The sequence below is a fragment of the Dermacentor variabilis genome, chromosome 2 (genome assembly GCF_050947875.1).
Source record: "Dermacentor variabilis isolate Ectoservices chromosome 2, ASM5094787v1, whole genome shotgun sequence".
Lineage (NCBI taxonomy): Eukaryota > Metazoa > Arthropoda > Arachnida > Ixodida > Ixodidae > Dermacentor > Dermacentor variabilis.
The window spans coordinates 514,677-539,529 of record NC_134569.1 but is presented as its reverse complement, the minus strand read 5'-3'; the positions used below and the strand labels follow the sequence as shown (position 1 = coordinate 539,529).

Here is a 24,853-nt window from a genome sequence, read left to right as displayed (position 1 = left end):
GCCCAAGGGACGCGAGCTGTTGCAGACTACAGTGTAAGTGGACTTGACCCTTATCACGAATAAGGATTTCCCCACAAGGAGAGGCAACTCCACATGCCGGGCACTACCCCAGACCTCCCTTTTGTCAAGAACATAGGGGAGGTCAAGTGGGTCAACACGGCTCTAGACCTCAGAAGTGACCACTACGGCATCGAAGTCTCCCTCGTGATTGCCCGCTATAGGACGAGAAAATTCAAGTTGATCGACTGAGATGTTTTCCGCAAGATCAGAGTCGAGTGCGCACCGACGGCCTACCTGTAAGCACCCCCACCGAAAACCTGCTCAAGCTCGGAGCCCACAACACGCTCGAAGAAATAATCGAGGTAAAAGAGCGCTCACAGCTGCTCAGGCTATTTGGCACCCCGGCGGGCCGCAAGGTACTCGCCAAGATTGGGCCTCAACGTTGTCAACCGGTGCCCTGACGCTGTGCGGATTCCCAGTAAGATCAGGTCTCAACTGCACATCGCGCCCATTCCCCGTAATATGCACCCTACAAACAACGTCGGCAGACGTCGGGCCAGGGGTGCAGCTCTACTCGAGCATGTCCGCAACAACTACATTGAGGCAAGCTTTGTGGCTGCCGTGGCATATGTCCAACAAGAGGCATTCAGCTTCTCCATCGTTGACTCCACTTCCAGGCTCACTTGCTGCGCTACATATGCACTTCGAGGCCCGTGGTAGCCGAACTGGTTGCAATTGCGCTGGCTGTGCTCTATGGTTGCAGAGAGGCAATATATAGTGATTCCAAGGCAGCCATTAAGGCCTACCAAACCGGGATGGTCTCCCCTGAGGCCCTCCGCATTCTCAAAAGTGGCAAAAGTATCTCTCCGCATTCTCTCACTTGGTTTTCCGCTCATTTGGGGTCGACCGAGGGCTCTCCCTCTAACCATAATGAGGGCGCGCACGAGGCCACGCGAGGACCCACTGACCGCGCCGCCTCCACAGTCCTCCTGCCCCCCGGGGAACCCTTGCTCACGTTCAAGGAGGTTACCACACACTACTATCTGTCAAGACAGGTATTCACCCTATCGCACCCCGCCTTATGCAGGGCGCGGGCAGTAACTCTTTGACTTTTACAAGCCCATGCGTATCCTAACATTGCAAATATACCCTGACAGGTATCCCAGTACGGACTGCCCTGTCTGTGGACTAAGGGCAAGATTGGATCATGTGTTGTGAGAGTGTAAAGCCATCGGCTCCTCCTTCAGCGAGGATAGGTGGGCTACACTCTTGGGCAGCCCCAAACTCAACTACCGAATCCTGGCCGTCCAGAGTGCCCGCGATCGGGCCATCAAGCTCGGCTTGGCGGTCCCTACGTGGGACTAGCTGGGTGGCGCGGGGTCTCCCCTTCGTCTTCTCTGGACCTAATAAAGTTATTTCACTCACGTTCGACAACACAAACAATGTTGAATTTTTCTTCTGTGCTGAGCACCCAGTTTTTGTCCTAGCTTGCACGATGTCAAAACACGGACCACAATGCTCTTCCACTCTGGCGAGGCGCCGAAATGATGTTGATGTGGCTTCACCTTTCCAAGCACCCTCTGCATTTGCGCTTAGAGCCGTTTCGATCTCTGAGACTCGTTGTTCTGCCGGGCCGACGTACCGCTGTGATTTCGCGACGAAAAGTGGAAACACTACATGTTAACCAATACATACGCAATAAGCTGGTATGGTTTATGCGGGTACAAAACACATTATGTTCAATAGCTGCTGAGTTGGGGACCTCAGATTCACATTCAGATTTTTAGATTTGTTAGTTAAAAAAATTATAATAAGTGGTTCCAACATCACAAATACACAGATGGGGGCCCCAAAATGAAAGAACAGTAGTGGCACCCTGGGTTAATAATAACAACTTTGATGGTGATATATATAGACCGCAAACAAGCGTTATTATCAAATAACATCGACAGATCAATGCATGGACAGATTAATGCACGGATGCTAAACGCAGTCTTCTGCTTGAGATGTTGGAAGTGACAGCAAAATGCAAGGTTAGGGTCAAGATGTATGCCAAGAAAAGTAACATCATTGCAAATGGGAATTGAAGGAATTCCAAGCTTTAGTTCAGGAATAAAAGTTAAGGGCCTATGGGCACTATTAAACATAAATTTAGTTTTTAGAAAATTACAAACTATATAATTGTTGCTACACCATTTCATAATGGTACTCACTGCAATATTTAACCTTGAAGTAAGAGCAGCAATAGATTAATCAGATGAAGATATAGTTGTGTCATCTGCGTATAAAACACGATAAACGTTCTTGCAGGAGTTAAGGGAATCTGGAAGATAATTTATATATAGAAGGAAAAGCAAAGGACCTTGAACTGATCCCTGTGGTACACCCTGGTTAATATATTTTGTTACAGAGAAAGTATTTGCTACATGTACTGTGTATGGCCGGTCAAGTAAGCAATTTTTTAAGAATGCTAGCGCAGGGTTGGTTATGCCATAAGAGTCAAGTTTATTAAACAGGACTTGATTGTTAACCATGTTATAAGCTTTACTGAAGTCTAAAAAAAAAAGATCCGACTAAGTTTCCCGAATCAATACATTTTTTTATGCACTCATTTAGAGAAGGCACAGCTAGATAAGTGGAACTTCCAGGCTGGAAACGAAATTGGTTGTTTTTTAGCACCTTAAACTTTGTTACATAGTTATTAAGATGTTTAACAAATAATTTCTCAATGAGTTTCCTAAGGCAGGAAAGAATTGCGATTGGTCGGTAATTATTAACTGTTTGTTTGTTGCCTTTTTTAAAAACGGGAATAATCTTAGCGTTCTTTAAAAATGAAGGGAATGCACCTTGTTTAAACTGTGGGGATTCCACTCTGCGTGCGGCTAGGGCTGAAGGCAAGCTCTGGATCTAGCCCCACGCAGTCGCTTCGTGGTACTCCCAGCCCGTAGCGCGGGAATCGCGGCTACGCCAGGTTCGAACGAATAAGGCAACCAGTGGTGTCAACGGTAATAACGTTTATTGCTATTAGCAATAATGAACACTCGTAGAAAGACGTCCTCTCAGTAATAGTAGTAAATAGGCTTGCCTCGTTGTCTGGGTGGGTCAGAAAAACGAGGTCACTCACGGGATGCGGCAGGTGCTTTCTTCCAGGCGGTCCAGGTGTCAGCGCCCCAAGAGAGAGGGTCTCCCGTGGTGGCGCGCTTTTATGCCTTTTTACCTTTTTGCGAGGGGAAGTCCTCCTCGCCCGCCGGATACGTTTCCCTTTCCCGTGAGCCGCGTGGGGAGAAAGGGAGAAAGGGAGGGCGCGTAGTGCCTCTCTCCCTTGTCTACACCGGCCCGACCCGTCCGCCACGTGCGAACGGGACGCCGCGGGTACGCGGGAGGAAATGGAGGTGGGTGCTCCCCACAGAACATAAGGTTGATAATATTACAGAGCGTGTCGGAAACTAAATGTGCCACCAGTTTTAAATTCCTGACACAAATTTTATCGAAGCCAGGCCCTGTATTTTCAAGATTAGCTATTGTGGAACACACTTCATTTGGTATAGCTGGTAACAAGAAGAATGATTGTGTCGTATGGCCTAGAATATTATGCAACTGCGCATGTAGGTCATTATTAGTGTAAACGGAAGAAAAGTAGTCCGACAAAACATTAGCAATTTTGTTGGGCTCAGAAATAGTGAGACCATTGTAATTTATATTGGTTATAGAGGCATCAACATATGTCTTAAGGAAAGAGTTCAGTAACTGCCACTGTTTTTTTGGGTTATTCTTATTCTGTTCAAATTTATTTTCGTAGTACCTTTCTTTTCAGTAATTTACAGTACCTACTATATTGTCTAGCCAGTCCAATATTAAATGGCTGATGTTTAGTTTTCTTGTACATGTTTTCCTTCTTCCTTAAGCTTTCTAAAAGACCATCCATCATCGATGGGTTGTGCGGATATTTATATTTTTTCTTACATCTTACAGTGCGTGGGTTAGTCGAGATGGCCAATAAAAATAAAGAGCAAGAATTGTTCAGTGCTCCTTCGGGATTAAACATAATATTAATTGGCAACCAATCAGTTTTACTGATGGCCTCAACAAAGGTATCTTCACTAAATACTGAAGTGAAGTAGCTATTATAATTCTTGTGTATTTCATTGTTAAATGTAAGAAAAATTGGAAAATTATCGGTTATGTCAATATCAACAACGTTGGGGCAAGGCGATGGTGATATGTTAGATTCACGTGATCGATAAGTGTACAGCTCCCACAAGAGGCTATATAAGTTGCATAGTCAACGAGTGATTCAAGACCAAATCCAGTAAAACAGTCAGTGTAAGTTGTGTACAACGTAACATCAGTGCCAAGTAAGTTAATATTAACATCACCTACAATCAGTACGTCCTTATTTTCAAAAGTTAGCTTCGACAATACGGCATCAAGGCTACTTTTTGTAACTGCTCTAAAAATTTTACTACTTTTACTACTTTTTAAAAATGTTTACTGCTTTGTTTAAGTGGGTACGGTTTAATGAGGTTTTACTGTACATAGTAGTTTCGCCGTTGCCAAAAAAAGTAAACAGATTTCTTTATCTTGTGCAAATAATGTTCTTATCACAATCAGGCAGCAGCTAGGATGCAGCAAAGAAAGGAACGTGAGATAACCAGGCAGATATTGAAAAGTCTGCCTTTAAACATGAAAAGTGTGCAGCTTGCTGCTGCCAAAATGTGCGTAAAACACATGGAAGAAGGAAACAAGAGGAGGGGGCATGCCGCAACATGATTGAAGCCAAAATCTGCTGGGCCAGTGGTGGCCCAACACGCGATCGCATGTTAAAGTGCGCGGTTGATTTTATCATAAGATGCCAACAAACACTGACACCAAGGACACCATAGGGGAAATTAATTGTGCTTAATAAATGAAATAAAGAAACGATAAATTATTGGAAACGAAAGTGGATGAAAAAGCAAGTTGCCGCAGTTGAGGAACGATCCTACAACCTTCGCATTTCACGTGCGATGCTCTACCAATTGAGCTACCGTGGCTCCATTTCCCCGTCCACTTTCTTGGGTATTTATGTTGCCTTGTAGAACCCTGGGAGTGTTAGCCAGCGCCACCATTCACAGACCTTGGCGGCGGACTTGAAACATCCTTTCTGCCGCAGGTGTCACAAGAATGTGATCCTTTTGGGTGAAGGCAACCGGTCAATAAACCCAACCCGCACATGCTACCTGACGGTATCAATGTTGCAGGATTCAAGACCCTCATTATGTAATAAGCGAGAAGAAAGGAGGTCAACTGAGGGGCCTGATTTTTATTAGTCATATCATAAGATGCCAACAAACACTGACACCAAGGACAACATAGGGGAAATTACTTATGCTTAATAAATGAAATAAAGAAACGATAAGTTATTGGAAATGAAAGTGGATGAAAAAAACAACTTGTCGCAGGAGGGGAACGATCCCACAACCTTCGCATTTCAAGAAGGTTGTGTGGGTCTACAAGGAAACGTAAATAGCCAAGAAAATGGACGAGGAAATGGCGCCGCGGTAGCTCGATTGGTAGAGCATCGCACGCGAAATGTGAAGGCTGTGGGATCATTCCCCACCTGCAGCAAGTTGTTTTTTCATCCACTTTCATTTCCAATAATTTATCGTTTCTTTATTTCATTTATTAAGCACAAGTAATTTCCCCTATGTTGTCCTTGGTGTCAGTGTTCGTTGGCATCTTATGATATGACTAATAAAAATTGGGCCCCTCGGTTTACCCCCGTTCTTCACGGTTGGTTTTAGTATTTTCATTATGCAGGCAAAGCCACGGTAGGGCAGCTCAACAAGCGTGCACTGAATAAAAACTACTTGCATAGCTACTGGGAACCAAATGTCTCGGCAAATCTCGATTTTTGCTCCGTGATCTCGACGCAAGAGGTCACGTGTTGGGTCACCACTGTGGCTTCACGGAGCTTTGCTTGCCAAGGCTGGCTGCATGACGTAGTGCTCCCTCCTATAGTTATTTTTCTTATACGGCAAAACAAGCATGCCAGCGATTCAAGTTCATGTCAGCCAATAGGAGCACTCCCTGCGTGCTACATGACTGTAGTAACTGTAGTAACTGTAGTAACTGTAGTAACAAAGCGCGACACTTGTTCTCCCTCTGCGCTCTTGCTTTTGTTGGTTTTATTTCTGCGTGGAGAAGTACAGTGCTGCAGCTATCTGGACCTCTGATTTTTTGTGTTTATAAAAATACCAAGATATGTGAAGGACCCGCATTTGCTCCAGAGAGGTTTTAGAGGCCACAGGCCAAGTACCGTATACTCCAGACTATCTTCTGTGGACTATACAAGTTTAAAGATTAAAATTTTGCAGGTTGTGGACAATACATAATTTTATTTCTTAAGATCGTTGGTGCACTTGAAGAAAGCGTGGCCAGAGTGCACCTGTGAACATTTCTCGTGCTAAATTGCATAGCCAAATGAGCTCCACAGTGGTCGTCGCTGCACACAAGCAATATTTACAGCTCGTACTGGCAGCCCGGGATATAGTTAGGGTGTACAAAATATACACCGTAAAATATGGAATACTGTGACAATATGCAAGCTAATGCTGCTCGGTCGCTTCAGTGCTTGGATTTGTGAGCACATGCACAACACCTCATTGAAAAATGCGCTATGCATTTATATATGTGACTTCATATATGCGCGAAGTACAAGAACAGTTGTAATGGCACCTTCACGACATTGTTAAAGCTCATTGTAGTCTAGCACACACTAGAACTAAAGAATCTGAAGGCAATGAAGACAATGAAGACATCGAGGAACTGTTTGTCAAATCGGACATGCTTAACTTCTTTTGTTGTGGCAGCCCCAATGAGAATTATCTAGACGGCTTTTAGTATTGACTCCTGTATGCAGTCTAGTAAAGGATCCAAGCGTTTAGGGGGTGCTAATAAGATTTTTTGCTTACCTACCGTTCACAGGTTGTAGACAAGCTAAACACACATTTTCTGTCAAAGTTTATCTTTGCAGACTGTCTAAGAAAAACCTTTTAAAAATTTAAGCTCGAATTGGCCCCTGCAGACTATACACTGTGTGCAGTCTATAGTCCAGAAAATCGGGTATAAATAAAACAGTACGATTTTGAATCTTAGAAGGCATTTACTTCTTTTTATACTTTTTCAGCCATGTCTCAATTATTGAAAGCTATCATTTCTACATTACTTTATACAGACAAAGTTTTTTTTTTTTTGGTTAAATTTTACGCAGAGTGCTAATGTGGGCTTAGATTTTTCAGTTTTATCTTCTGCCCTATAGAAAAGTGTAAATTTTGGACACCAGGTGGAAGAGCAGTGTTAGCAGTGTCAAATTTGTATGTTTCTATGAAAACTATTGAAATATAGAATTGGCTGTAGTTTAGGCTTTCCTAATATACAAGGCACAAAAATGCTTCATCTTCGTTTCGGAACAGTAGTTTTGTGACTAACCATAGCCACTTTAACTTTTTATGAGCCAGAACTCTTTTACAAAATACTCCTAAGGACAAAATTTTTCATCCAGCCCTACACTATTGCTCTTAACATGCCTTCCACTTTGTCTTGAAATGAGCCATTGGTCTGAAAGTTCATATCATGGGCCGTGTCCTCCCTTGAAAGACAAGATGCCAGTGAGCAACGCAATAAAACTGCATTTCTTGCTTTTCTTTTTTTTGAATGAATTCTTTTTCTTGTCAAAGAAATTAGTTGTCAACTGTAAGCTACTCACGGTGCTGATGCTTTTCTTTTCTGCTGCCAGCGGACCTCAGTGACAACGATGGCGATGTGGATGAGTACGAGTTGTCAGGTGAGTTCAAGTTCTTTTCATTTGCTGTAGTCGTTACCTCGCTAATGTTGAGTGGGAGCTTTGTCATTAGATCATTAGAGAGCATTATGTCAGGGGGGTGAGCGGAGGGGCAGGTTGCTGTGCGTTTGCAGCTGTGGCTTTGAATATCTGTCAGCACAGGGGAGCCAATACGCAGTCCACGTGCTCTGTTTTAGACAGAGCGTGCAAAGAGTGGCCTTGCCGAGATGGCGTGGCATCATGTGTGCTGCCTTCTCGTGCATTTAGCACCGGAGTTTCAGAGACGTGTTCATGAAGAATTTGCACCCCGCTACCGGCACTTTTCGTGATAGCATTGTCCCATTGTAAGTGACAATATCAGCCGCAGAGGCGCAGTGGATGCGAAAGCGTGGCTGGCTTTGTTTCATGCTGTCAATGGGAAGATAACGTCTATGCAGCATGAAACGGTATCTTTCTTCGCCTACTCTCAAGTTTGACACAATGAATTTCTTTCTCATTCAAAATTATTTTTTGATTGCCTGAAAATTAGAAGAATATTGTGGCCCCTTCCTTGACTGTACTAAAGGTTGAATTTCGCTATAAGAAAATTAATTTTACTATAACAAAGCAAATTGCAGATTTTAATGACTTCGTTATATTGAGGTTTAACTGTATACCCAAGATCAAGCCAACAGTTTTCACGCAATTTCGAAGCAAGCGTTCTAACCACTGTGCATCACTTGCCTTTTCAAGTGAACAGGTTTGTATTTGTATGGAATGTGTTTCACACGTGTATGAGATACAGCAAAGAATCCTTCTCAACTGTAGCAAAAAAGTGCATCAGGCATAATGTAAGGTAAAACATGACTTAACAAGCAGGTGAGATTGTTTGAAAGGGGTTGAAATCGAGGCATGCCAGTTGCATTGAGGGTCATTTGCCAAGCTTGGTCTTCGCAACAGGGTGGGCATGGCTGTACAAGCTGTGCTTCCTTCTAGGTTTTAGTCTCCATGATTGCTTAATCCCTCAGCTGCAGCTGCAAGTGGATGACTGGTCTGTAGTCCAAAGTTGGATGAAAACTTCTCACTCATGTAAAGTTTGAAAGAAAACATGATGATTCAGCAGCACCAGAACGACGTCAGGAAAGAAATGCAAGCTAAAACGCCTTGGCAGATCATCACATTTCTACTAACCACATCACTGATTGGGATGCTCTGGTGCAATCGCAACAGAGAAGTGCTTATCTTCAGGGTTGCTCTTAGAATGTTTACATAGTCAGTCGTTAAAAGGCACGGTTAATCGGACCTAGGGTAGTCTCCCTGAGATATATACGTGCGCTCTGCACCACCTACCCCATTAATATAATTGCCCGTTCTTGCGCTTGCCTTCATTTATTTCTTTATTTTATTTATTTTCGATACCCTCAATTGCCATGGCATTTCAGAGGAGAGTGGGTGACGACATATAAACAAAGAAAAGAACAGAATGAAATGTGCAGCATTATACAGTATTAGCGACAAATCGTAAAAGTTAAATGAAATATAACAGAATGGTACTAAAACAAATATAACTGAACTGAACAGAAATAAACACAGCATGTTATACAATACTAGTGGCAAAATATGAGCGTAAGAGAAATTTGGGAAAGGGAGAAGAAAAGGGAGAAAGAAAAAAAACATGAAAAAGCAAAAAATTGCAGGCATCGCGACACATGAAAAAAGAAAAAGAAAGGAGTGGGGAGGAGAGATACACAAGATGATTAAGCAGGGCTATCAGAATGCAGGTGCGCAGATAAAGAATGGGAAAAAAGAAAATGATCAGAAATGGGAACAATGCCATCAGGTAGGTGGTTCCATTTGTTTGATGTGTGCAGTATGAAGGAAAAGTAAAATGTGTTTGTGTTGCAAAAAATGCCTTTAACTTTGTGTTTATGGTCAATCTGTGATGAGCGATAACTGGGTGGGGTGATAAGCTTGGTACATAGTAATGAATGATGGAAGACCCTATGAAGGAGGCAAAGGCGGAAATACTTATGATGCAGTGACAGAAATGGCAGTGATAGAGCTTGTTTCATTGCTGTTATATTTGTTCTACTATGGTAATTAGAAAGAATGAAACATGCGGTGTTATTCTGAAATAATTCTAGAGACCTAATTAAATTTGTGTGATGAGGGTTTCAGATTGCAGCGGCGCATTCTAACTTTGAACTTTGAACGAAGAGTTTTGTATAGAAGCATTTTGAGGGGAGGTGGGGCTTTATTGAAGTTATGTCGTAAGTATCCTAATGTGGGGTTAGCACTGTTACTCATCATAATAATATGAGTATTCCATGTTATGTTGTAGGTAATAGTAACCCCGAAGTACCAATATGATGATACATGGTCGAGTTCGATGTCACCTAGTTTGTACGTTGAGGAGCTATCGTGCTGCCAAGAAACAGTCATTAGTTTGCATTTGTTAGGATTTGTATTCATGAGCCAGTTATCGCACCAACTTGCAATTTTATTTAAGTCTGTTCTTGCGAACAAGGGACCTGTAGCTGCCCGAAATGTCAGTATATATTTGTTTTCTTTACCTAGATGACTTCTTGTTTTATTTTGGCTGACTAGTCTGCGAAGCTGTGGTTTTGGCGACGCCATGTGAGTTAAAGGACTCAGCGTCATGTGGGAGACAGTTGAGGGCACATAACTGCAGCTCACAAGAGTTGACATTTGACCTCATTGGTATAGCAATCATCATCAGCAGCCTATTTTATGTCCACTGCAGGACGAAGGCCTCTCCCTGCGATCTCCAATTACTCCTGTCCTGCGCCAACCGATTCCAACTTGAGCCTGCAAATTTGCCAATTTCATCACCCCACCTAGTCTTCTGCCGTCCCAGACTGCGCTTCCCTTCTCTCGGCAGCCATTCTTTAACCCTAATTGTCCACTGGTTATGCGTGGTGGCCGGCCCAGCTCCAGTTTTTTTCTCTTAATGTCAATTAGAGTATCGGCTATCCCTGTTTGCTCTCTGATCCACACTGCTCTCTTCCTGTCTCTTAACATTATGCCTAACTTTCTTCATTTGATTGCGTGACCCCTTTCTCTATAGTTATCTTTCTACTTTTCTTGTGGAGAATCAAGGTAGCTGTGGAATCTTTGTAGATATTTTCCAAGATACTTACGTAAGCGTCCTGTACTCCTTGATTATGTAATGCCTCTATGACTGTTGGTATATCTACTGAATCAAATGCCTTTCTGTAATCTATGAAAGCCATACAGAGAGGCTGATTGTACTCTGCAGATTTCTCAGCTGATTGATGACATGTGTGTGATCCATTGTAGACTATCCCTTCCTGAAACCAGCCTGTTCCCTTGGTTGACTGAAGTCAAGTGTTGCCCTTATTCTAATATAAATTATCTTGGTGAATATTTTATGCAATACTGAAAATAAGCTAGTGGGCCTATAATTTTGCAATTATTTAACATGTCCCTTCTTGTAAATTAGTATAATGTGGCATTCTTCCATTTCTCTGGGACCCTTGAAGTCTATAGACAGTTCATATAAAGGGCCGCTAGTTTTTCAAGCATTATGTATCCTCCATTTTTTATCATATCGACTGTTATTTCATCTTCTCCTGCCGCTTTTCCCCATTTCATGTCTTGCAAGGCCCTTCTAATTTCATTGTTAGTTATAGAAGGGGCCTCTGTAACCAGTTCATTACTACTTCGAATGTAGGTATCTTGGCTACTCTGGGTACTGTACAGGTTATTATAAAATTCTTCCGTTATCTGTACCTGTATCTCTATCTGTACCTGTATCTGGGAATGCTATCTTGTACGCTAATCTTATGCGATTGTCACATGGTGCATATTCGGCGATCGAGCCAGATCAGCATCGAATTTATCGACGATTTATTGCGCCATGCCGCGAAAGAAACAAATGTTATGCTGGTGATTTGCAGCCAACGAACAGTGTCCAGCTATTGATATGCCAGCACGGCACCGACAAGAAGTGCCGTGCTGGCAGCCACGTCAGTTGTCAAACCAATTCATCCAATCGTCAAAACGATTGCAGCACTCACATCTCCAGTGGTGGGCCGTGCGCCCAATATACGGAGCTTTGGATTAGTGGTTCCACGCATTTCATCCCAGCTACAACTATGGGAAGACCACAAGTAGTGCATACTCTTGAGGAAGAAGCTGCCCACTGCCAAACCTTGCTCTCATTGCTGGCGTGCAAAAAAGGGGCAGAGCAACTTGCATGCAAAAAAAAAAAGAAAGCATGTCAGAACACAGACAGAAACCCCACGGGCAAAAAAAAAAAAGAAATAAAGGCCGCTGGGAGAACTGCAAAAATAAAGCACTCTTAAAGCATGCTCACCACGCGAAGCACGCAAAAGTGCAAATAAGCTGAAAGAATGGTGAAACAAAAGATTTACGATATAAACTGCTTGCGAAGTTTGACTTGCATGGTGTAACACTCAGTGTAACTAACAGAGCTTTGCTGTTCGACCATCTTCACAGGCTGGAAGGGGCAATGATTTGTTTCTTCGATTTTTTTCCTTGTTCTTTCGGTTTTTCCCATTCCCTTCACCTAGTTGATTCTTATTGTTTATATGATACATCACAAGCTATAAATAAAGCAGTTAAAAAGGGAAACTGAGGAGGCTCAATGTAGGTTAATCATGACCATATAAAGCCAACGGACAATGAAACCAAGGAAAGCATCAGGGAAACTAGATGTGCTTGAAATTGAAATGTAGTAAATAATAAAGGACAAGGGAAATGAAAGTAGATTAAAAAATAACTTGCTGCCGGTGGGAACCGAACCCACAATATCTGCATTATTTGTGCGTTACATTACCAGTCGTGCTATGGTGACGGCTATCAATCCATCCACTGACTTGGTTATTTATGTTTACCAGCTCTAGCCCCAGGAGTGTTAGCCAGTGCCACTCAAAATCTTGGTGGGCAGATTTGGAACATCCTTTTTTCTCCGATGGTATTATCTAATATGTGAACTTAGGAGAGCAGGCATGTGGTTAATAAACCCTCGCATGCTACCCAATGACATCAAGGCTGCCAGATCCTAGACCCTTGCTATGAACAAATGAGAGAAGGGAAACTGAGGGGGCTCGATGTATGTTAAGCATGACCATATTGCTATGTGCTATTCAAAGATAATGTGGACACTTGGATTTAGTGGGACATACCCATAAGCGGGCTCTGGTTGATCTGAGGACGACTATGTGCATTGCTGGATGTTGGCTCGCTTTCATGTTGGTCAGTGCTTTCACCTCTTGTAAATACACCGTGTAAATAGTTTACCTATTGTGCTTCCACGTAACATTTCTTTTATGGAGGTGCTCGGTACTTCTGACGATGGAGCAGTGGATGCCACCTTGAATCTACCACCATACCACCAGGTGATGACATGCCAACTCCAGCTACGCCTGTGACCACCACCCAGTTTATTGCCCTCTCACAGCCCCGCAATGTCGGGACCTTTTCTGGGGCGAACATCATTGACCTGGATAAGTGGCTCAGCATGTACAAGTGTGTCAGCAAACAGAATGGCTGGGATCCAACTATAATGCTGCCCAACGTCATATTTCACTTCGGAAGAACCCTTTGCCTGTGGTTTCAGACCCACGTGGATGATGTCACCAGCTGGGACACGTTCAACTAGCAGCTCTGCGACCTTTTCAGCAACTCGTTTTGTCGACAGCTTGCTGCCAAGAAACAACTAGTGGTAAGTACACATACGTCAAGTGAACTTTACTTGTTGTACATACAGGACATGTTGGCCTTGTATCGACAAGCTGGCCAGACGATGTCCAAGGCTGACAGGATCGCCGATATTTTGAAGGCTATCGCAGACTGCACATTCAATCTGCTCGTCTTCACCAACGTGACCACCATTAACAGAAGAACTTCACTTTGGCCTAGTTGGTATTTACTGCATATCATATTGACCGCAAAAAAGACGGGGACAGAGGGAGAGAACACATAAACAGCACGGGCGGTAACTTTCAACTGTTTTATTCACGGCAGCCCGTGGGCATATATAGGCAAAAAGAACATGCGCAGATCGCAGCAAACAAGAATACACATCAGCTTAGCGTGGCAACCAATTATCAAAAAAATCTATTTCCGATTGAAACAACCTAATGGAGGTATCGCTAACACAGTCTTCGCCTTTCTTTTTTATGTGATAAGCCTCCACCAGTTCACGTGCAGTCTGGTCATGGCTTTTTCCCAGAATCTTTATCTCCTCAAAAAGAGGTGCACAGCGACAGGCATTGCAGTGCGCAGGTAAGTGCGCCAATTCATCTTTCGTTAACTTTAGTTCATGTTCCCTGGCTCGATCATTTAGGCACCGTCCAAATGAAATCATTTAGATCATTTAGGCACCGTCCAAACCCTCCTGCAGAAGGTAAAAGGATCTAAGGGCACAAAGCAAGGGTGAGGACGAATACTATGGCCATAAGACCTGAAGTAGTGCCGTATATTCATAGGTTCGCTCACAACCTAAGGAAGGTGGCAGGCAGGTTTGGAGTCCCCCTTGTCTTTTCAGCCCCTTTTAAGCTGGCGCGGCTCTGCCCCCGCACCTCTCATGATCCTAAAGGAAGGCAAGGTTGTGGTAAGAACCACACCAAGCCGTATGCAAAATGCAGTGTAGGAGTTGTGTACGAAATGCCCCTGGCGTGTGGCAAGTCCTACATAGGGCAGACTGGACGGTGCCTAAATGATCGAGCCAGGGAACATGAACTAAAGTTAACGAAAGATGAATTGGCGCACTTACCTGCGCACTGCAATGCCTGTCGCTGTGCACCTCTTTTTGAGGAGATAAAGATTCTGGGGAAAAGCCATGACCAGACTGCACGTGAACTGATGGAGGCTTATCACATAAAAAAGAAAGGCGAAGACTGTGTTAGCGATACCTCCATTAGGTTGTTTCAATCGGAAATAGATTTTTTTGATAATTGGTTGCCACGCTAAGCTGATGTGTATTCTTGTTTGCTGCGATCTGCGCATGTTCTTTTTGCCTATACGTGTATATGCCCACGGGCTGCCGTGAATAAAACAGTTGAAAGTTACCGCCCGTGCTGTTTATGTGTTCTCTCCTTCTGTCCCCATCTTTTTTGCGGTCAATATGATATGCACCATTAACAGTGTTATCAAGCAGTGCCGTCGTCTAGAGCAAGCAGAATCCCAGCGCATCTTGCCTCAGTTCGAGCAGCTACTGAATACCGTCACAGCCTTGTCTTGTGAAGCAACTTCTTGTCAACCATCCTCATCGGACGATGCGACGCACGTCGTCTGTCAAGAACTCTAGGCCACATATCCGGCTTCTTATAAACCCACTGTATCTGAGGCCTTGATGCCAGCTGTTTCATTGATCTACGCCATTGTTTGCCACGAATATGCAAACCTTGGCTTCCTTTCTACTGTCTGCACCTAGAACACCCCTGATGCTGGCCTAGTCTCCACAGACAGGCCTCGTCGCACACCGTAAGCCCTTCATTTATCCATAAACACATCATAATGGAGAACAGCCGATGACAAGCCTATCTATTTCCGCTGCAGCCGAGCTGGAAACATTGCTCACTATTGCTGCAGCAAGGGGCCCTCTCAGTTGCACAGCCCATTTCCCACTTACTCTGGTCTCTTCTGTACTGCAAGCCGCTATCGGTCCTGCATCGAATCCTCTGCACCCAATGTTCTGAGGAAAGTAGCCGCTACGCCCAGTCGCCATTGCTGCTTCACCGTCCATCTCATTCACTGACTCGCCGCTGCTCTCCTTCGCCCTCCTTTAGCTGTAGCTTTTCGCCTGAAAACTAGTCTGCTCAGCTTCTGGAGGTAAAGCTGTACTGTCAGCCCTGACCCAAAAATCCCCTGTTGCCCTAATGTGCCCACCAGAACGCTCTTAAATGTCCACGTTGATGGCATCACTGTCAGAGCTTTGGTTGATACTAAGGCGCTCATCTCTGTCATCTGTGCCAGTCCTCGTCACTGAGTGAACAGATTCTTGCACCTCCCGCGACCCAAGTCGTACGTGACACTAACGGTGCGATGGCCGCTGTTGTTGGGATGTGCACAGCTCAGGTTACCGTTACTGGTCACCAGGTGGTAGTTCTCTTCACTCCTTGCGCAGTGTGCTCACAAACTCATACTTGGATTTGATTTTCTTCCTGACATTTCTGCTCTGATTGATTGCTCCGCTGGTGTCCCTTGCCTTGAACTGTGTTGCCTCTGTGAACCCAGTGACCAACCTCCTCTGTCCTGCTTACATTGCAGAGATTTTGTTCGCCTACGATCTAAAACTATGACGTATGTTGAATTGTCATGTTTGCCAGCTGTTACAGATGGCGACTACTACGTGACGCCTCTTACTGATGTCCTGCTCACACAAGATATCGCTGCACCCTACACAGCCTTGCGCATTATGGCTAACAGAACCTGCCTTCCTCAGGGGCTTTCTGTAGCCCACCTTTGCGCCTTGCAAGACATTCAGCTAGAAGCTTTGCGTTAGATAATATGTGTCTTACGACTGGCACTCAGACGGTGACAACTTGTGGCTGCCACAAAATTCGTAGCATGATCGCCAATGACCTTCCACCTGAGCGCACTGAAGCCCTTAGGCATATTGTCAAGTTGTACCAAGATATTTTCAACTTGGGTAATCGGCCTTTGGGCCAGTTGTTCGTTGTCGCGCATCGCATACACACAGGCAATGCCAGCCCTGTTCACCAGCACTCCTATTGAGTGTCGGCGTCTGAGCAAAGCTTCATCCAGCAGGAAGTCAACAAAATGCTTGCGAAAGGTATTATCGAGCCATCCTCCAGTCCCTGGGCCTCCCCTGTTATTCTAGTCAAAAAGAATGATGGATACTGGTACTTTTGTGTAGGCTATCGTCACGTAAACTACATTACGAAGAAAGATGCTTACCCATTACCACGAATTGATGATGTCATTGGTGCCGCTTACTTCTCTTCTATCGACCTTCAATCTGGATATTGGCAGATTACTGTGGACCCAGTGGACCGAAAGAAAACAACTTTTGTAACTCCTGGCGGGCTTTACCAGTTCAAGTTCATGCCTTTTGGTCTGTGTAATGCCCCAGCCACGTTCGAGGGAATGATGGACTCTTTGCTTCATGGGTTCAAGTGGTACACATGCTCGTGTTAAACGACGTGATTCTGTTTTTGCCTATGTTTGATACACACCTCGAACGCCCCTCAGCAATTCTTGTCATATTCTGCCATTCTGAACTACAGCTAAATTCATTGAAGTGCTGTTTTGGCTGTCGCTGCATTATGATCCTTAGCCACATTGTGGATGCTGCCGGCGTACAACCTGACCCAGAAAAAAATTCAAGCCATGAAAGACTTTCCTGTGCCCTAGCCTGTGAAAGATGAACGCAGCTTTGTGGGGCTCTGCTCCTATTTTCACCGGTTCGTGAAGAATTTTTCAGTGATTGTGAAGCCTCTGACAAATCTTAAACAAGACGCCCCTTTTACCTGAGGTACTGCACAAGTCGCGGCTTTCTCAAAGTTAACAACACTTCTCACAGCGCCTCTCATTTTTGGCCCACTGGGACCCATCAGCTCAAACCGAAGTCCGCACTGACACGAGTGGTCAGGGGATAGGCGCTATCTTGGCCCAACGTCAGTGAGGAGTGAACTGTGTCATCACTTATGCCAGCAGGCTGTTGTCTGCGTCAGAACGAAATTACTCAATTACAGAGCGTGAGAGCCTCGTTCTTGTATGGGCAGGTAGAAAATTTTGCCCTTATTTATTTGGCTGCCCGTTCATAGTAGTTTCCGACCACCATGCCCTGCATTGGCTCACCTCTTTGAAAGATCCTACAGGAAGACACTTTCGATAGACAGGCGGCACAAGATCCTGAGACGAACGAGCTCACCGAGTGCTTGAATCAGACATTAACAAACATGCTTTCAAGGTACGTGTCAGCTGACTGTCGTGATTGGGACCTACCACTGCTATACGTGACTTTCCCATGTAAATCCTCCCGCCACGACACTGCTGGGTACTCTCCCTTTTACCTTTTTTCCGGACGGGAACCAACTTTACTGTTGGACACATTTCTTCCTTCCACTGAAACTTCGTCTAGTGAATATGCATGCGACGCCATTGCACAGGCTGATTACATACGGCAGATAGACCGTAATAGACTTGCTGCTTCCCAAGACAATCGGAAGTGCCTTTACAACCAGCGACACCGTGACGAACATCTTGCTCCGGGTACCCTCGTGTTACTTTGGATCACCTCCCAATATGTGGGTCTTTCTGAAAAGATCCTTCCTCGCTACACGGGCCCATACCACATCCTTTGACAAGTGACTGACGTCATGTATGAAATTGTGCTGGCCAGTCTCACAACATACAGTCAAACCTGGCTATATCGAACTCGCAAAAAAACGCCGATCAGTTCGATATAGAGCATAATTCCATATAAGCCTGCTGAATAATTGGATGTCATAAAAGCGCATACCATTTATAAAATCACTTTATTGATGAAACTAGCTTAGTTTCGCATGAAATAGTCCTGCATTTGTTCCTGCTTAGGCACTTTCACTGCCTGCGGCGCACGCACTTCTCCACATTGTCTAAGGAGTCGGGAACAGCTGACGCCGCAAGCTTCCGCATTCGCACAGAAGCACCGGACTAGTGCGAGCGCACCAATCACTTCGGAGGATGTAGGCAAAGGACCGTCGTTGATTTTCTCATTGTGCCCACTTTCACTTGTGCTCGGTACGATGTCAGCAATGTAGTCTTCGTTTTCGGGCTCTCCCGTGGTCGCGACACTATCATATGCACTCACAAACTCATCCACTGTTGATTCGTCAACAGCTTCCGGAAATTCTGACAGCTCGCTCCAAGTTTCGGCAACACCGGCAACGGCTGCGTTGCATTAACTAGAATTTACAGTCATCACCGAGCACGCGGAAGCCAGCATGGCTGAAGCAATTTCGGATGAACCACTCGTACACGGCTGTGCGTACGCGTCGGGCTCCACGGGCACCGTGGCAAGAGTTTGGCCGCTTTAGCCCTAATTTCCCCATTATTCAAGATCATCCTGAGAGTTCCTCAGAATCATTCACACTGCGGGGACACATCCGACTTCTCACCGCGTTTGACCCGATTTATGATTTCGAGCTTCACGACGAAAGGCAAATTCTGCCGCTTCATCACAGCAACACTACGGGAGAAGGCCCACAAGGCACACACACATTGGACCAGAAAAGCACCGAGACAACTTTCACTTTCGCCATTTTGCACGACGAGGGCGCAAGAGCCTCTGATTGGCTGTCTGAGCAAGCGCTGCGGGTGGGCCAGGATCATTTTTTGCAGGGCTGTGTTGATATGAACACAACAGTCAAACCCCGGCCCTCAGTCCCCAGCAGCTCAACCAAACTCAAGGAATTGCGTCGGCTCCTGCTCGACAAGTTACCTGCACCAAAAGGGAAAGTTCATTTCCTACAACGGGAAAGTGTTCCTCAGGACGTGCAACGCGTGCTCGCCCTAGGACCAAAGTTCGCCTTCGAAAAACGGAGGACCCCTCCAGAGCTCCTGTCTCTCGTCAGACAGGTTTCCCAGCGCGCCGCCGGAAACTACGCTGCGCGGTGTGTGTCGGACGGGGTCGATGCCTTGATCCATAGCAAGCCAACGGTTCCAAAGGTATCTGTAAAATGAGTAGCCTCTGTCTTAAAGGACAACAAGCTGTGTGTATTACCTGCAGATAAGGAGGGCGGTTTCGCGGTGTTGTCTCATGAGGCATTCACCAAAAAAGCCTTAGATGCAGTAAAGAAAGTGTTTATCCCATGTAGGGATCTGTGCATGTCAAAAGTGAAAGCGAAAGCCAAGAAGCTTTGTAAACGCCTGTGTTTAGATGGTGTTATAAAAGGGATAGGTGCGAGCAAGCTTGATTGTCTTGATGTGTTCTTCAGTGTAAAGACGCACAAGATGGATGCACCTTTTCGAGCCATTGTGTCTGAAAACGGCACCTGACAAAAATGTATAGCATTGTATCTTGAAAAAATGCAGAACATGTTGCCAATTTTCCGATCGTCTAACGGGAGTAAAGGCGATTTGCGCATGTGTTGCCTGCCATACATTTGATCTCTTCGCAGAAGTTGCTGTCTACTTTTTAAATTTCTTTATGTTCTATGTTCTAACTTTTGAACTACTATTCTTTAGTTGGCCCGTTTTCTTTTGTCTGGATGCTTTGTGTGTCTACTTGTACCGTGACATGCGTCAGGATAGATCATGGTTTCATTGTCTGTCACTACTGATGAAACTAGTTGTAAAAGCCATATCCTTCACTTGTCTGTTCCCAACTTCGCAGTATGTTACTTATAAATACAGGTCTTTATTGCAGTGTCATGTATACATAATATTGCGTGTAAATCAAACTGTATGTACTTATATGCTGACCCATACAAACCATCAATGAGTGTATCCTGTATCAGTCCGACCACTCTGATGTCCGATATTGAGAAAATATGTAAATCGCCTTTAACTTTTATGCATTTGAATATGCAGTCAGCACGTCGAAAATATGACGACTTTTGTATGTTTTTACACGAATTTGGGTTTTCTTTCTCAGTTATAATGCTAACTGAGACATGGTATAATGACCATGACACTATACATTTGGACGGATACAGGGCTGTTTATTTGAATAGGAAATCAAAAAGGGGTGGCGGTGTTTGCATGTTTGTAAACTTGTGTATTAGCTGCGACTACCTCGATGATCTGTCATGGTCCACAGCTGATATTGAAATTATTTGTTTAAAATGCGACAAATTTCTGTTTGCTGTGGTGTACAGACCACCTGATGGTAATTTGAGCGAGTTTTTCAAGTATATAGATGCTGTTTTTTCGTATGTTAATGCAAATCAATACACTTTAATTTTAGGAGGTGACTTAAACATCGATATGTTGGTTAAATCCACCAAGCAAAGTGAATTGTCTGCAATCCTTGATTCTCATTTCTTGTCGAATACAATAACCGCCCCTGCACGTATTACTGCAAACAGCGCAACACTTATAGACCTTTTCATTACCAACCTATCACTTGATGCCCTATTTTCTGGTACCATTAATGTGACCCCTAGTGACCATTTGCCCATTTACTTAGTCACTGACACATCTCATTCGGCAGAAGACATCACTGCGAAAATAATATATCAGGACATCAGCACGGTTGCACTGTCTCAGTTCCGAGATGAACTCGTCATGACTGATTGGAACGAGGTTCTTGCGTGCTCTTCGGCTGATGCCGCATATGAGCGTTTCATTGAAATTTTTTCCTCTCTCTATAAACGATGCTTCCCTTACAAAGAAATAACGAAGCCAAAACGCGCACGTAAACCTTGGATAACAATAAGTCACTTAAAAATGATACGTACAAAAAACAAGCTGTACCAGGTGTTCCTAAAAAATCGCGATTTAGATGCACTAAACATGTTTAAAACTTACAGAAACAGTCTTGCCAAAATATTAAGGCAAGCCAAACGTAATTATTACTTTACTATCTTCAACGGCATCATAGACACCAAACAAATGTGGAAAACACTGAATACAATTATATTTTCACGTAAACAAGCACCCCGCGTCAACGAACTTAAAATTGACAAACATGTATTTAAGGGAAAAGCGTTGGCCAATAAATTTAACGACCACTTTAGTTCTTTATCGGACAGTACTCACGATGGGAATGCGTTAAGTTATTTACCCATGCCAATAACACCCTCAATATTCATTTGCCCCACAGAACAATCTGAGGTAACTAATGTTTTTATGAAACTTAAAAAAAGTAAAAGCGAAGACATTGATGGCATAAAAATGGAACCAGTTATTTTTGTCCTCGATTTATTAGTACCTTGTTTGACCCATATATATAATCTTGTTTTAAACACAGGTCTGTTCCCTCAGCGTATGAAAAAAGCCAAGGTCGCGGTACTTTACAAAAGTGCCGACAAAAACGAAATGAGTAATTACAGACCAATATCGGTATTGCCAATATTTTCAAAGGCTCTGGAAAAAATTATTTTCACTAGACTTTCAAAATTTTTAGACATGCATTCTGTGATTACAGCGGCACAATACGGTTTCAGGTCAGGTGTATCGACAGAGACAGCACTTCTACATCAGAAAGAGGTCATACTAGGCAACATTGAAGCAAGAAAGCTCACACTAGGCGTATTCGTAGATTTTACAAAAGCGTTTGATACGATTGATCACCAAACATTGTTAGAAAAATTGCCCTATTATGGCATCAGAGGCGTTACACTCGACTTAATAAGGAGCTATCTTAGCGACTGGTACCAGTGTGTGTCAATAAATAGGGAAATATCTATGCCCAAAAAAATCAAACGTGGTGTACCGCAGGGAAGTATATTAGGCCCTCTCTTATTTAACCTTTATATTAATGATATTGTAAACATAGATCAATCAATAACATACATTATCTATGCAGATGACACGAGCTTATTTTTTACAGGAGCAAACCTAGATGAGTTGGTTCGAGCAACTAATGAAACTTTACATAAATTATCCGAATGGTCTTGTCGTAATTCATTACAAATCAACATCTCTAAAACCAAGGCCGTTCTTTTCCGCGCGAAAGGAACGGCTTGCAAGTACTCACATAAACTGCTACTAAATAATTTTGAACTTGAACTTTCAGAGACTGTCAAAACATTAGGTATTATCTTTCATCAACATATGCTGTGGGATTCTCACGTTGAAAAATTATGTATTAAACTAAGAAAAGCCTTAGGTATTCTAAGGAGGTGTCAGTCGTTTCTGCCGGTTCCCCAGAAACTTCATATTTTTAATGCGCTTTTTAGTTCCCACCTACGCTACTGCCAGTTGGTATGGGCATCTGGAACTCAAACATTAAAGAAAAAGATATATACACTTCAGAAGTGTGCTTTGCGGGCTGTTGCCAATTTAGGCTATAGAGATCATACATCACATTTATTTATGAAATTTAAGGTTTTAAAATTCAGTGTTGCTTATGAACATCAATTGTTGTTGTCGTTAAGATCAGAAATTCGTAGAAATAGCCTAAACCTAAGATGTTTAGCGCAATTACAGCCGAACATTTCATTGCGTCCCATCAGAAATTCTGAACACTGGCACATTCCCTGAACACGAACGAACTATGGTCTCCAAATGTTAAAATTCACCATTCCACACGTACTCAATACATTCAAGCTTACAGAAGATCACTTGCGTGTCCTTTCAGGCAGGGAGCTATTCAACATGTTTACATAATCTGCTACAAGCCTAGAAAAATTCTGTCTAACTAAAGCCCTCCTTTCTGTTCACAGTATGTTTTAATGTTATGTTACCTTGCAATAATTTACATGTCGTTGGTTTTTGTTTTTTTGTGCGTGAATGATTGATGTACTTGTAGGCACCCGAGGGCGCATATATTTATGTATACTTGAAAATTATTGTACACGTTTATACTTATTTTTATTTTTCTATCATACGTTAAGACTGTATGAAGTTTGCTGTGCTGTCGTTCTGCTGCTTTGTACGGATGGGAGGTGGAGCTAGTCAAGCTGCATCAGCGCAGCTTTTTTCCCACTTTCCACGCCACAACTGTTCTGTGTAAAACACACTGTACTGTTAGTGGTGAAAATAAACTTCAACTTCAACTTCAACTTCAACTTCAATTCAGGACCCATTTCTTGTAAAGAACTCTGATGTGGTACTCGATTATTTCAGGTCGTCAACCCATAAGAATATTAAGGCCTTCTTCGTAGACATAACAGACCTGTTTTATTCTTTACCTCATTCAGGTCTGCTCTCCAGTGTTCAGAGTTCTATTGATGCCTTTGGAAACGTTGCCTTCGCGAATGCTACCGGGATGTCGAATGACGATTTCTTAGGACTTCTTAGCTTTTATCTTCAGTCTACTTTCATTCTGTGGGAAGGGCAGCCTTTTATACAGAAGGAGAGAATTTGCATCGGATCGTGTATAGCTCCCATTCTTAGCAATATATTTTTAGCAGAACTAGACAAGAACATAAGTGGTCGGCTTCCAGATTTTAAGATTCTCAAAGTTTTTAGATACGTCGATGACTTTTCAGTTCTACTTGACTGCAGCTCTAACTGTTTCGATTTTTTAACCGCTAATGTACTTTTTTTTATACGCGAGGGCTTATCTCCTCTAAAAATAATGCATGAACTGCTGATTGACGGAAGTATCCTATTTCTTGACATTAAGTTTTTATTTTTCAACGACCATGTACGCTGGAAGTACGAGCCCCGCGCGAACAAGCCACTGCTCCCATATCAGTCGGCGCACTCTAAGTTGGTTAAGAGGGGAATCACAAAGACATGCTTGTCAAACGCATTATGTAAGTCATGCCCGGAACTGATGACCGAAAGCATCAAGGATCAGATCCTCCGTCTTCGATTGGCAGGTTACCCTACACATGTACTTATTAGCGTTGCTGAGGGTCTGCTCAAGTCAAAGCTATCAAAGAATTCTGCCAGCGTGCCTTGTGTAGATAAGAGGAGCGTTGCTGTCATCCCATATATCCACGGCTTATCGCACCATTTAAAAAAAATAGGCCAATGTGCGAATGTTAGGGTTGTGTTTTCAGTTTCTACAAAATTGCAATGTCTATGCAGACTAACCAGACCAGGCCTCTCTGATAAGCGAACGTGCAAAAAGAAACACCAGGAACCGTTTGTTGAATGTGTAGAAGCAGTTGTTTACAACCTTCCTCTAATGTGTGGGAAGAACTACGTGGGGCAAAGTGGAAGGTGCCTTAACGAGCGTTTAAAGGAACACAGGTATAATGTAGCAGAAAAGCGGGGTGGGTTCCTTGACGCCCACTGCAGGCATTGCAGCTGCACTGTTGCCGGGGTGGATGATGGTGACCACTCGACGTGTGCTCCAGCATACAGAGACTGCTCCATTGTGGGAAAAGCCCAAGGTAGGATAACTCGCGAAATTATAGAAGCAGAAATGATTGATAGGCTTGGGGATATGTGTGTGTCTAAACCATCAATTGCACT

General features: G+C 43.6%; 1 protein-coding gene across 4 annotated transcripts in view; it reads left to right on the top strand.

Annotated features, from left to right (window-relative positions):
- Positions 1 to 24,853, top strand: part of Rubicon (run domain Beclin-1-interacting and cysteine-rich domain-containing protein rubicon) — a 415,700-nt gene that overhangs the window by 144,736 nt on the left and 246,111 nt on the right. For all 4 annotated transcript variants that reach the window (XM_075679515.1, XM_075679514.1, XM_075679513.1 and 1 more), the window contains one exon: positions 7,778 to 7,825. In XM_075679515.1, coding sequence (XP_075535630.1) covers positions 7,778 to 7,825 — 48 coding nt within the window. The remainder of the gene's footprint in view (positions 1 to 7,777; positions 7,826 to 24,853) is intronic.